Below are 14,985 nucleotides of genomic sequence, written 5' to 3'. Positions count from 1 at the left end.
TAGTGTCAGATGACTTTAGTTTGTGTCAAGTTGACAAAAAACTATCCAGCACACTGTGCTGAAGTATTTTCTTTACTTTTTGATCTATTTGAATATTAGGATGAATCGCTAGCCTTTGATTTTTTGACCATGGTCCTACTATGCACTCTACTGTTCTTCCACTGGTCCTGTGGTCCAGGGTGATCTCAGACTCCTTACTTCTTTTTACTACTTTTGATCTAAAGCTCTTTTAAACATAATCATTGGAGTTCATGCAGAAAATACATGTTAGGAAACTTAGACTATACTTTATATTTTTTGTGATGTATCCATAATTGCTGTTACTTGCTTTTCAAAGACTTAATTGACTAACGTTTTCTAGATTATTGCATGCTTTCTGAGTAATGCAGACAAGTAAAATCTTTTCCAGTTAATTTATTCAAGTTGAATAAATAAACACTTTTCAAAACGGAAACAGTGAGGGCCTGGGAGGAGATAGGCATGTGTAGAGAGAGGCACACACACTTTGTCTCTTTTATTTATTCTAATAATCTTGATGGTCTGTGATATGATATTCGTGATGACACATCGCTCTCAAAGCATCCTGTGCTATACAAGCTATACCATACAAGTTCATATGTACTGGCTGTTTCTGACCTGTGCAGTTTGTTAATGTCTCTTCTTTCTTTCGCAGGTGAATGGGCAGTGCGCTGGCCACACAGCAATGCAAGCTGCTAGTCAAAATGGACACGTTGATATTTTGAAGTTACTTTTGAAGCAAAATGTAGATGTTGAAGCAGAGGTATATAAGCTAAGCTTGAAAACAAAATTGAGTGAACTTTTTCTACAAATCTATATAAGATGGAATTTTATTCTTGAAAGTTAATATTCATCCCATGTTGTCCAAATTAAAATGAAAAATTGAGAAAAGTTAGTTTAGAGCTTTCTTCTATTTTTCTCTTCATCACTCCCTCTCTCTTTTTAATGATTCCTCAGTATTTCAGACATAGCTTCCTTCTAATTGGGGGCCTACTGCGCTCACCCCTGATCCCTACTAGGAACGTATAGGGGATGTATACACTTGGGATCAACGTCTTTCTTACCTAACACTAAGATCTTTTTTCTTACAATTTCATCATCATTTGCTTAGCCTACTTATTATTTTTTGAACTTCTGCAGTGCGTCTTTATCCCTGCATGGGCCCGTGCTTAACTGTGTATACTATAGAAGGGCAGTTAATACTGAGCTTGGAGTTTCAGCTGGGGCATCTGGTCTATGAGGTAGAAAAAAAAGGATGTCAGGACTGTATTTATTCTAGTTTAGCCCAGACTATGGAGTAGTAGTTTTGCCCTCTAAACTCTTCTGTGGGAGGACTTAAAATGCTTCAGTTACCAGAGTATCTATTTAGCACTTCCTCTTTTTTTTAATTTATTTTTATTTTTATATATCCTTTTAAAATGTCTTTTTGATCTTATGTTACTTTTTTTTGAGCTGTGGGCATGAGTCAGTCCTGGCAGGTGCAGAAGAGGAATAACCGTGGACTCGGAAGAGCACATGGAGGTGCTCAGAGAGAAAGTGGATGCATGCAGGCCTGTAGGGAACTGCTTTTGCTGACCATGTGGGCTATGGTTTCATTAAGGCAAGATGGGGCAACTGCAGTGGCATAGGTTTTAGAGGGTTGAAAGGAGAGAGGGGCAGGGGAGGAGGGGTAGCGTTAGGTTAGTCTCCTTGGAGCCCTGTGTGCACCTGCACAGACAGTAATTCAGAAGAAAGCAGGAATACTTAGAATTGACACTATGGTACTGTGATATGTATAATCTTTGTTGCTCCCTTTAATTTCATGTATCAGGGCTTAAAATTTTTTTAATATTTGTTTTTACATGAAAAAGTTTGATAGGGCCTGCATAGCATGCTTCTATTGGTGGTTTCTTGTTAGTTTTCCATTTTTTTTCATTATTTTCTCTGCTTCCTCCCTGCCTATCTGTCTTCCTGCTTCTGTCTTTAAAAGAGAGAGTCTCACTCACTGTATAGCGTAGACTGTACTGGAACTCATTATATAGTATAATGAGTATAGCCTTAAAATTTGGTCCTCTTGCTTTAGGCTCTTTAGTGCTGGGATTATAGGTGTGTAGCACCATGCCTGGCTTCAGTTAATAGTTTTCTAATAACATAAGTGTAATAAATTCATATTCATAAATAATTCCTATTTTTTGATGTTCCCTTTTTAAATGGAAAGGTAAATGGGTAGTCTTAAAAAATGATGATAAAGGGAATGAAGAGGTAGCTCTGGTTAAGAGTGTATATTACTCATGTAGGATCTGAATTCTGTTTCCAGCACTCATATTGAATGTCTCACAAGACCATATCTCTAACTCAGGGACTGAAAAATGCCTTTGGCATTCAAGGGAATCCGCACTCACTTGCATATAACTACAACTATAACACTCACACTGTTTCTTCCTGTCTCTCCTCTTTCCTATCCCCGCCCCCTGTCTCTCTCTTTCTCACACACAGAGCAAGAGAAAAATATTTTTTAAAAATTACAGGGAAAAATAAATCCAGATCGATGGTTAGGAAGATCAGTTGTCCGTCTGTCTTTCTCTCTCTGTCTCTCTCAGGATGTGTGTATAGGCATATATGCTTGTGATACTTGAGTTCAGAAGTGTGAGGATGGAATCTTCTCTGGTTGCTTGCTAGTCCTTCTTTCTCAGTATTGACAGGTAACAAAGCCTCCTTGTAGAAGGGAGTTTTATGTTTTCTTTCCGCCCCCGAGCTCCTGGAAATAATGACTCTGAGACTCAAATATATTTACAAATAGGCCATATAGCTAGGTATGCTCCCAGACTGGTTTATAGTTTAATTATCCCATTATTCTATTCTGCTACATGGCTGCTTACTTGCTCCTTAGTTATGTGCAGCCGTCATCTTCTATGTTTGGGGCCCAAATCTTCCTCATTTGGCTCTATCCCAGAATCCTTTCTGCCTACCGAATATCCCATCTTATATTCTGCCCTTAGGTTTTCTTATTGACATAGGTTTTCTTATTGACAAGCAATACATGTACAATACACAGGAGATTTTCTTTACAACTCCTGTTTTGATTCAGCTAGAAATATCCACAAGGTAGAAATTTTTACCTTTTCAAGAAATATTACTGAACAAAATTCCTACATAAATGCTACCCTTGATACCTGTTTGAAAGATAACAGGCAAATACAAAACAAAACAAAAATCAAACCTATCTTGAATTCAGTACCTGTTTTGTATCTATTCATTTGTTGTAGAAGTATTTACTTGTGTGATCCTTGAGAAGTAGTTGTTAGTGATTGTGGGTACCAAATGGGTTTTCACCCCCTTGTAAGATCCGGGGATCTGCTGGGTGCTGACGACACACAGGCTGGGAGTCACTGTTTAGGAGGAAGACTAGACTCACATTCAACACAATGGTGTTGACGTTTGCAGTGTGGTATTCTCATGAAGATAGGAGGAGGATGATCGCACCCTTCTCTGTATCTCTGCAAAGGAAATGAGCCTAATTATATGTAATATATATGTTATAAATCTAAAGTCTAAAAATATATAATAATATATGTTACCTTTATAGTACAGTGTAAGCATTTGCCCCTTTATAGTTTCGTTTATGTAAAAAAACAGTTTATTTCTCATCTCTTTAGAAGTATGAGTATTACAAACAGTATGGCAAACATAGTTTAATTTCTCTGAAAGAGTTATAGAATTTTGGATTTTTTTTGTTTGTTTCTTTTGTTTTGATTTTTTGAGACAGGGTTTCTCTGTGTAGCTTTTTCTGTGCTAGATTCTGCTTTGTAGACCAAGCTGGCCTGAAACTCACAAAGATCTGTCTGTCCTAGCCTCCAGAGTGCTGGACTGTGCCGCCACCACCCAGCTCATTTTTTAAATCTTAAAAAAGCATTATTAGGAAGATTTTCTGTTTTCAGATACTCAGAAGTGGGTATGTTCACTTAGAATGTAACATCTGGTTTGGATGTAATTGACTAATGACCATTTCTTGCTAGAGGTCATTAGACCTCATTGTTCTGTATCTGTTTTGTTACTACTCAATTGACAGTAACCTAGTTGTCTCAAGCCGGGTGTAGTTGTGCATTTGGGAAATGCCAGGACTTGGGATACTGAGGCAGGAGGGATGAAGAGGCTTAAGATTCTGTCTAAAAAAACGTTGGTTATAAGCCGTAGAGCTTGTGCCTCACCCATGAGACCCTAGGTTTGATCCTTAGTACTACTGTTTTAATAAAATAGCCTAATATTAGCTTAGTTTAATATTGTGTAATGCAACTAATTTAATTTTAACATTTGTCATTTTTATATTTATTTTTCCACAACTTTACTGTATTTAGTTTGGTTTGTGGTTTTTTTTATAGCTTTAGATTTTCTTTCTTAACTCTTCCCTGATTGAATTTTATGCTGATCTTCAGGATAAAGATGGAGATCGAGCCGTTCACCATGCAGCCTTTGGAGATGAGGGTGCTGTCATAGAAGTCCTGCACCGAGGCAGTGCTGACCTGAATGCTCGTAATAAGCGTAGACAGACGCCTCTTCATATTGCTGTCAATAAAGGTCATCTTCAGGTTGTGAAGACTTTGTTGGACTTTGGTTGTCATCCTAGTCTCCAGGTAAGACTTGAGAGGAATCTACTAAGTAGGCATTGATAGGACTGGTTAAAGTGGCATACTATGTTCTGTAGTAAATTTGTTATTGTGAAGAATATCCAAGATACAGGCTGATATAAATTTGGAATCAATACTTAATTTCATAGAAAAATAGAATAGCACATAATCATAATAGGTCAGTGTTGGAATTGATTTTAACCTTTTCTCTATCTTGATCATCTTTAACAAAATAGACTTGAAATATTTTTAAATAAAAGTATTTCTAAGTATATTTTATAATAATTTATATTAATAGAGTATTATTTTAAATAAATGTTCTTGAAACACTATTCAAATTTTTTTTAAAGATTTATTCATTTATTTTATGCATCAGTACACTGTAGCTGTCTCAGACACACCAGAAGAGGGCATCAGATTCCTTTACAGATGGTTGTGAGCCACCATGTGGTTGCTGGGAATTGAACTCAGGACCTCTGGAAGAGCAGTCAGTGCTCTTAACCGCTGAGCCATCTCTCCAGCCCCACTATTCAAATTTTAAAACTACTTTCTTTACATTGAAAACACAGTAATAATTAGAAGACAACAGAAGTAAGCACTGTGATCTTCAATAGTTTGTGGTGTGAATGATTCTAGATCTTAGGAAGTGGCTGAAACCCAGCAGTGGTAGAAGAGAGTAGCTGGCTGTTACTAGGAGTGATTCTTCTGAACTAGGATGTAGCTTTATATCCTGCCTGTAGGAGGCAGAACTAGGAAACAGAGGAAGAACTGAGAGTGTTGGTCTGTTAAGGAGAAGGAATTTAGACCTACTAACCTTTCGGTCTGAAGTGGGAGACAGTTGTGTGTAGGGATTTTGATAGACAGAGCATGCTTTAGAATAGGTGTTGTGGGGACCAGGAAGCAAAACAGACCAGGGACCCATGGAAAGGTGTTCCAGGCCACATTAGCTCACCTCAGGTGAGAGGCTGCACATTTTTAGTGCCATCAATTAGAAAGTAGGTGATTGGATTGAATTCGGGTTAGGAATACCTTATGTAGGTAGGTGCCTTTGATTGGGAAACATTTCCTAAACAAAGCCAGATGATACTGTAGGTCTTCATGTATTTTGTTTCAAGACCATACATCTCTGCCATTATAGAATGAGGTAATCATAGCTAATACATAGGTGAATGGGTATGGCTGTGTTCCAGTAAAATCTATTTTATAAAAACAGGTAGCAAACTGGATCTGACAACTGTGGTATATAATAGAGGGTATGCTGTATATGACTTTGTAAAACTACAAATTGTACATAAGCTCTAAATAATTCACTTTTGCAGATGATCGGTAGAATTAGAAATAGAATTCATTGCTAAGTAAATTGATTAATTGATAAATACCTTCAAAAAAAAAGGTAGATTGAAGGAGTGAAAGGTGGCTCAGTGAGTAAGAGCACTTACATAAGCAAGGGGACGTGAATTCAGATATTTAGCACCCACACAAAAACCTGGGCCTGTCTACAGCGTGCCTGAAACTCCAGTGTTGGAATGCTGCAGACAGGTGGGTACAAAGCCCACTCACTGGCCGGCTGCTCAGCCGACGTAGTCAGAGACCCTGCCTCCAGGAGTGAGTGAGAAGAGCAGAGGAAGGCGGCTGCTGTCTTTCTCTGGGTGCACACACCCGCTCCTGTGCTTGCCCCACACACTGTACCCCCATACACACAGTACAGGCTTTTAAAAAGTGGATTCAGAAATTAGAATTTTTGATTGGATTTGTTTCTCCTTTGAACTAAGTAGCCACATTCCCACCCTCTGAAAAACACATTAGTTGTTGACTCTCACCTCTGGCTGCATATTACATTAATATATAGGAAACCTATAAATTATTGATACTTGTGTAATACAGGCTGAAAACACTGGCCTTAAACTCATTGTATTGGGACCTACAAGTGCCACCGTAGGTTGGTTGTTTTAATATTTGAGTCAAGGTGTCTTGTAGCCCAGGCTGGCATAGTAGATGATAATGACCTTGAACTTCTGATCTTTGTACCTTCGCCTCTCAAGTGCTAGGCCTATTAGGTATGTACTGTCATGCCCCATTTCCTGTGGTACTGGAGATAGAGCCCAAGGCTTTGTGCATGGTATGCAAGGACTCTACTGGTTGAGCCATTTCCACCCTTACTATTTTTGCCTGCATTTTATATTTAATAGAGTATGACAATGGGTGTGTCAATACATGCCTGTAATCCCAGCACTTGGAAAGAAAAGGCAGGAGGATCAGTAGTTCAAAGCTAGCCTCAACTGTTAGAATAAGTTAAAAGTTAGCTCAGGCTACAGTGTGAGAATGTGTCTCAAACAGAACCACCACCACCATCACCTCCATGTCTTACACAGACCAACAAGAACCTAGAGCATGATTGCTGACTGACAGTTGTTTGCTTGGTAGAGAGCCTGCTTCTTTGTTTAGTAGTTCTGTGTAAGTTTTTCTGTTGATGTGGTATTTAATGGAAGGAGAACTAATAGAAGTCTCTTTAAACCAAAAAAAAAAAAAAAAAAAAAAGGATTCTGAAGGTGACACCCCTCTCCATGATGCCATAAGTAAGAAACGGGATGACATTCTGGCAGTTCTTCTGGAAGCTGGAGCAGATGTGACCATCACAAACAATAATGGATTCAATGCTCTGCATCATGCTGCCCTGAGAGGGAATCCCAGGTAAAGGCCCTCTTTTTAACGTTGTAGGTGCTATGTAAAGATGGCTTCCTATTGGTTGTGTAGTCCTTTTCCTGATGTGATGAGGGCAGATTTGGCTAATTTCAGCATCTCAAATGATAAAGTTCTGTGGAAAACACGCCTTCTTTCTTTAGGCACATGCTGCTCCACTGTAAGTGTGAAGTGGCCTATTGAATGTAGATATAAAATATCTAAAGATTCTGATTAACTGTGTTTTAAGAGTGTTTGCTTCTTCAACATCCTTCTCAAAGTGTCTTCTGATCTCACTATTTTAGCATTGACATGATGTTAAGTATTCATGATCATTGTAATACTGGGTTATTTAGATATGTAATACCTAGGAACCTTAATTATGTCCTAGTAGTGGGTATTCTACCAGATTAAAAGGGTTTGCTGGTTAAAATTTGAGAGGGCTGCTTTTCATAAACAACTTATGTTTTCTTATAGTTGAGTAAAACCCTGTAATATATTGACTAAGAAAAATGTTCACTTTGATGTTTGGTGATTTTTATTTATCGTGAATTCTTATCCTTTGGAATTCCTTAATGTGTGTGTGGGGTTTTTGTTATTAATTCTTTGAATATTTTTACTTGTTCATCCCTCGTTAATGTATTTTATATCATTTCAGTTTTTTCTTCTTAGGATGACCACTTAAGGGTAGTTAGAGAAGACAGCAGGGTTTTACTGGGACAGCTGTTTGGGGTGAAATGAGGGACTGTATTGTCCAGTACACATTGAATTGTTTTCAGATTACAAATATTTGAACTCTTCATACATTTGCATTGTAACAGGGACAGAGTAATTATTATTTCTCCACTGGTAAGATAGATGAGGACAGTGGTAACATCACTTACCACATGATAAGCCTCTTCTAAGCACAGCACATACATTGTCTCAGTTCTTTTAAAAGCTGAAGTTTTAAAAGCCTTAATTCGATGTTTTGCTTGCACTACTAGTGACTGTGTTTAGGCAGCTTTGAGGGAAGCACTGTGCCATCAAGTTGTGGTCCCCGCTCTCTGACCAGCTTTTGGTTGGGTGTGATAGCCTCATTTTATTTATACGCCTGGGGTTGCATTCTTTTTCTTTTTCAAGACTGTTTCATGGTGTGGCTCAAGTCCCCTGGAACTGTCTGTCGTCTTCTGCCTCAGTCTTCTGAGTGCTGGGGTTATAGGCTCAGTGTCTAGAACACTTACTTCTGTTTGACTTTTCCCCCCACTAATTAAAAATCTTCCTGCCTGCCTTAGACAGTTGTGTTACTGTCTAAAGTAGGCTGTCTTCTCTCTTCCTTCCGGTGCTTAAATGTTTTCTTTCACGACCATATTATTGTAGCCATCTTTCCCTTCTTTCCACCTGCAGCCCCCTTCTCCTCTCCACTGGAGTTCTGTTGTGTTCATTACTTGCGAGTGTGGCCTGCTACCTATGTGCATTTCCATATTCCCTGCCCTGAGGACTAGGGATGTTCACATTCAGGTGCATGTCCTCCACACTTACACAGCAGACATTCAGATTAGTCTTACAGCAAAGACACAAGATTTCAAGACCATAATGTATAATTACAGAATTAATTCTTGTGTAATTCTGAGAACATTTTAACAGAGGCGTCTTCAACCAGCTAACTTGTATCAGATGACATTTAAGTAAGGAAAGGGGCTGGAGAAGATGGCTGTGTAGGTAAAGGTGCTCGTTACCTGATGACGAGTTCAGTCCCTAGGACCCCGGTAGAGAAGGAAAGAAGTGACTTTTGCAAGTTGTTCTCTGACTTCTACTGTTTACAATGGCACACACACCCACCCACTCACATGCATACACAGGCAAATATTTTTAAAAGAAAGGAAAATGTTTTAATTTATGTAACAAAATGGCTTTGGTTAAAGCTACCTGATTCCTTTATCCTTTTTTCAACCATGACTGTGGATGCCATATACAGATTTTATTTGAAAACACTAAATGTTTATATAAAGATATGTATCAATTATAATAGCATGTTAGGGTGTTTTGAGTGTTTTTTTCATATTTTATTAAAGTTAACTCTGTTTCTAGATTTTGGGCCTTTATTCTTACTTTAAAAAAGCAGATACGGCACATTATTATTTCCAAGTGCTAAAATTTTCCCTCTTTTAAGATACAATATCAAATATTAACAAATGTGCTAACATTTTCCCTTTTTTTGAGCATTTATTTTCTAGTCTTGTTAATGTGTCTGCCATCCACCTTGTGACATTTCAACCTGTTTTTGTGGTCTTATTTTGCCACAATCTGAAATTATTTGGTGTGCTTGTATGCTGGACTTCCATTCCACTTGTAACTAGTAAGAGTTCTTTAGTTAGTATAATTCTCTGATGTTTTTGAGAGTTTCCTTCCTTCCTTCCTTCCTTCCTTCCTTCCTTCCTTCCTTCCTTCTTTCTTTTCTTTTCTTTTTTTTAACATTTGCACTTTTTCTCCCACCAATGTTTTCAACATTGTATAAGCTTGTCTTAGGACAAGTTCCTTGAAATCATTTCCACTCTTTATGATTGAAAATGTAGGAAGTTTCCAAAATTTGTATACACACTTGTATTTATGTATGCATGTGTGTATGTATGTGTGTCTGTGTGTATGTATGCTTGTATGTGTGTCTGTGTATGTGTGTGTGTGTGTAAGTATGTGTGTATGCGTGTGTATGTTTGTATGTATGTGTGTGTCTGTTTGAATGTATGTGTGTGTCTGTGTTTAAGTATGTGTGTATGTGTATGTTTGTATGTATGTATGTATGTATGTATGTATGTATGTGTGTGTATGTGTGTGTATGTATGTGTATGTATGTATGATTGTGTCTGTGTCTGTGTGTAAGTATGTGTGTATGTATGTGGAAACTGATTACACTTCTGGTTCTGTTTAGTTAATAACAAAACTTTTCAGCAGTGCAGTAGCAGCATCGTATTACTGATAGTCATTGGATGTGCTTTTCTGAAGAAAAATTTTTATTATCCTGGACTTGAAAATAAATCTTGTTACCTTATGTTTATGGGAAATATTATTTGAGACCTGGACTTGAAGGTGCAGATCAAAACATTGTAAATTTAAAAGCTGATCTGTAAGGTTAGGAACTGTAACTCAGAATAGCACTGGTCATGTTTTTCTGATACTTGGTATGTTTGGTTTTGTTTATGTATTGGGGGTACAAGAGATTTTGCCCAGAGCAGTGTATATTTGAAGTACTCTTGAGCTATATCTCCAACCAGATATTTGATGTTTATAGAGATGTTTCCCCCTAGAGTTTAGTCCTACTATTTTATCTCCTTTGGGGGAGATTTCAGTTATAAATCAAGATTTAAAAAAAAACTGTTTATACTGATAAAAAGTGAAAGCCACATTTATCTGGATGAGCATGCAGCCTAGGTTATTCAGGTTCTTGCTTGCGGGCCTATCCCATTGCTGAAATGTGTGCTTAGTAAGCAGTGGAAGCCACCTGCAGTTCTCTTGTAGTTACTGAGAAAACGGGGTGGCTATTGGTCTCTGGTTTTGTCTGGTTTAGAGACTTGTGGGGAAAGTTCCTATGAAGGACAAAGACAGCAGTGGCATGTTAGTGAGGGTTGTCAGCTGGCCAGTGAGGAGAGTTAGAGCCGTCATAAGTAATCAGCAGGAATGTGTCAGCATTTTCTTTCTGTTTTGAACATCACAGAGCCTTTGCTTCAGGGTCGGGGTCAGAAGAATTAGATGTTTATTGTTATTCTGATAAAACTCAGTTAAATAGTGGCAAAATTAAAGGCTTAGTCCTGTGGAGTACTAAATAGGATTATAGTTTCCTGTGACGTAGAGCACACATGCCATGTGTTGGGAGGCTGGCTCAGCAGTCACAGACACGTCCTGCTGCTCTTGGAGGATGCAGTTCAGGCTCAGCCGCCTACCGCAGGCAGCTTGCTCCTGTCTGCATCTCCCTCCATGGGCACCTGCACTCATGTCCACAGGCCCACATACAGACACATACAAATGCACATCAAGTACTTTTTAAGACTTAAAAAAAACCTTTTAAATTATGTGTGACCGCGTGAAATGCTGTGATATTCCTATCATGTGTTCAGGTGAGTTTTCATGAATTCTCAGATATTTCTGTCATCTTCATTAGAGTGCAGTAGGCATTTTATTATCGCTTCCACAAGAAGAAATTTAACAATGTGACCTCCAAAATGAAGTGCTTTTATAATAGTTTTTAAATTTTATTAATTAAAATGAAAAGTTAATACCACAACCACAAGTAAATAACTTTATTTGAAATTCTTTTATCACACATTTTCATAAAGCTTTCAAGAAACATCTTTAACCAGTTTAGTTCTTCCACATAAAACTGACCGTTGTTAGTTGTTTGCTTTTGATTGCAGTCTGTATGGATTCAGTGAGTTGCAGTCAGTTGAGATGTAAGTCACATTCACAGAGCGCTGGCTGTCCTGTGGCAATCAATGCATAGCTACAGCTGGTTGAAGGGGACCAAATCCATTGAAGAGGCGATTTGGTTCCATTTTACCAGCTTTAGCAAAGCATTGCCGCTGCTGGTTTAGGATCCAAACAGGTTCTATGCTCATTTGTAGAAATATGACATGACGAGTATTAGAGGGTCCCACACTAGTGTACCAGTTGGTAAATAGGACACTCCCATTTTTAGGCATTTGTCCTACTATATATCCTTGCAGCTCACATTAATGTGCATCTTTACTTAAATGCACACAGTAGCTTTTCAAAACCAACATGTTAAAGAACAAACAAATCATAATGTGTTTCAGAGTAATGCTTCTAAATTATCACCAGGTTGATTTGTCCATTCAGGTCTCTCTGTATAGCCCTGGCTAGCTTGGAACTCACTATGTGGACCAGGCTGGCTTCAAACAGGGATCTGCCGGCCTCCGTCTCTCAAGTGTTGGGATTAAAGCTATTAGCTACATATTTTTGTACTGCTTCTATTTTAGTGTGATAGTTGAAGACTTAGCAAGTTGCTGATAGGGAGTGGGAAGGATATGAATGGCCTTAAGAAAATAACTGTCCTTTAATTTATTATTACATCACACATCTTCAGTGTCATTCTTTGCTTTTGTTTATGTTGGCATACTAACCTTGAGTTCAGAAATTAACCTTCTTAAAGGTCTATTTTTTTTGACTCTACAGTGTTTTGAGTATAGATTACTTAGTTCTTATTATAAGGTTAGTGATACATTGATATGTGATAGTTGACTATAATCCCTGAATTTTGAATACTAAAACCTACCATGTGATACTTTAAACTCAGCATTTAAGCACTTGTTAATGTGATTCTGTTGTAGATTTCCTGTCTGAAGAGTATGTTTTCTGACACATACTCATACGATAAAAGTCTGATAACTTATAGTTTGTAAAAATGAGAATGCTGAGTGAAATATCATATAAATTTATTTTTTTAACTAATATGGTAAAAGGACAACACTATCTGGGACAATATGTAAATAGTTTAACATTCTAGTCTATGTCTGTTGTTAATCATTGTGCTTCTGGTGAAATTAATGTAATTTCAATTCTTTCTATCCCTTTTTCCGAATAGTGGGACAGGTATTCAATTGCCTGAACGTAAGTGCTGAAGATAGATAACACTGGCCTGGTTCTATTTTTAGTAGTTACGTGGCAGCCATTCAGCAAGTCCAGTTGCTCAAGTGTGCTTTTGGATAGTTCAGTTTCATGTGCTGGCCATATCAGGACAAGGAGAGGCCATGGGAAAAAATAGTACAACGCCTGATAGTGTCAGCATCTGTCATCCCTGTCAGTTGAAGTGTTTGAATTAGAGCAGTGTCAGCAGATGCTCGGAGTTTAACATGTACTCGCTTCAGAAGGGACAGCTGATCTGAGTGCTGGTGTGACATTTCAGAGTGATCTAAAACACTCCTAGACATGAGCTGAACTTGGAAGCAACAGAATCAGTTTTCAGTTTTATATTATAAATGAGTAGCTAGTATTCTCTAAGGATTGTAACAAATTCTTAGTTACAAAAATGTTTCTTATGGAATTATTAAAACCTTTCAGACTTGTGGAAAAAGCTAATAATAGCTGTTGATAAGTCATTATGAGGAGAATAATACCATTTGATATAAGCAAGAATAATACATACTTATATTTTTGATAGTGTATCCTGTATATCCTGTTTATGTTTTCATTGTGGTCTAGCATTTGTCACTTTTATCATTTTCTTTCATGCTCTAAGTATTAACTGCACTTCAAGTACAGATTGGGTTAAGAACTGACAAACTGGAGAAAGACAAGGGCCAGTGATTTCATGTATACAGTATAATTTTACTTAAAAGATAGTCTTTAAAAATTATAGTTTCAATAGCTGTCAGAAAATAAAATAAAATAAAAAATTTTGGCTTAGAAAGTCCTCTGATTTTAATAAGTTATACATTTTACCACATGTGATGAGTACCTGTTTAAATATGAGCAAAATCAGCTTTTTGTTGCTTTACTTTTCTTATTAGATTTATTGGTCCTGATTTGATAGATGTGATACACTAAAATTAATATCCAATTGTGAAGACTGATGATGGTTGATTTATGTCTCAATGTTTTGTGCTAGCAATACTATTTCCTCTGCAGTAGTCAAATTTTAATTGTGTGAATATTCAGTGTAGAGTGTAGTATGTTTTAATGTAAAAATTAAAATCCACTTCCATGGAGCTTTTCCCTTAAGTATAATACAAAGGGTACCAGTGTGCACCCGTAAATGACTGGTACTTTTGGAATAGGGCTGTTAGTATTGTCAGTGGCCATTTTCTTGACAGTAGGTTAATCCAAAGTATGAAGGTCACCCTCCTGGAAAGGGTTTCCTTTATCTTCTGCTTAGCTTCTTCTTGGCGGACATTACCTACCCAAAATACACACTTCTTTACATTCCATAGCATTCTATGTTCATATGGGTACATAAAGAAGTATGTGCTCTGAGTAGGCACTATTGTGCCGATCGTTGTGGAAACATGAAGCAGCCCATCCTCCCATTTGTTAGTAGAACATTCTGGCTTCTTTTCTGGAGCAGTAATGGACCATGTGCAGAGATTAGCTTGTTAGAGACTGACTTTTACAACAGATTTACCTGGTCCCATCAATGCCACTCTGCTCTTTGTTCTTTAAGCACTGCCATGCTTTGCCCTGCTTCCTTCTTTTTCAGGAGATGCAGAGCCAGCAGAGTCCTAGGTATATTCACAAATGTTAGCGCGCTTGCCGCTCCCTCCGTCACATGTCCCTTTTCGTCTTCATAATTTGCTTCTAGATCCTTTATAGACAGATGATAATTTAGCTTAAATTATTTTTACAAACCAGATACTTCTAGTTAAAACTTATTGGAAGAAACAAGTTACAGTTAGCACAGGCTTTGGAAATTAGGTCCTTTCATTGTGTGGATAAATTAATGTTCTTTTTTTTTTTTTGGTTCTTTTTTTCGGAGCTGGGGACCGAACCCAGGGCCTTGCGCTTCCTAGGTAAGCGCTCTACCGCTGAGCTAAATCCCCAGCCCCATAAATTAATGTTCTTAAATAGAAATTTATTTTCAAGGTAACATTAAAAACTCACTATCACTTGGCAAATTTTTGTTGTGTTTCTATTTGCATTGAATGCAAATTCAAATAGTTATGTGCTTGGTTTGTATGTGATTACTTTTAAAAAATGG

At 37.6% G+C, this 14,985-nt stretch overlaps 1 protein-coding gene across 2 annotated transcripts in view; it reads left to right on the top strand.

The window, feature by feature from the left end:
- The window catches only part of Mib1 (mindbomb E3 ubiquitin protein ligase 1), a 112,289-nt gene that overhangs the window by 64,292 nt on the left and 33,012 nt on the right, over positions 1–14,985 (top strand). For both annotated transcript variants that reach the window (XM_032886102.1, XM_032886103.1), the window contains exons 10-12: positions 674–781; positions 4,431–4,628; positions 7,162–7,313. In XM_032886102.1, coding sequence (XP_032741993.1) covers positions 674–781; positions 4,431–4,628; positions 7,162–7,313 — 458 coding nt within the window. The remainder of the gene's footprint in view (positions 1–673; positions 782–4,430; positions 4,629–7,161; positions 7,314–14,985) is intronic.

Source organism: Rattus rattus, chromosome 15 (assembly GCF_011064425.1).
Source record: "Rattus rattus isolate New Zealand chromosome 15, Rrattus_CSIRO_v1, whole genome shotgun sequence".
Classification (NCBI taxonomy): Eukaryota; Metazoa; Chordata; class Mammalia; order Rodentia; family Muridae; genus Rattus; species Rattus rattus.
This window is presented reverse-complemented; position numbering and strand designations above follow the sequence as displayed.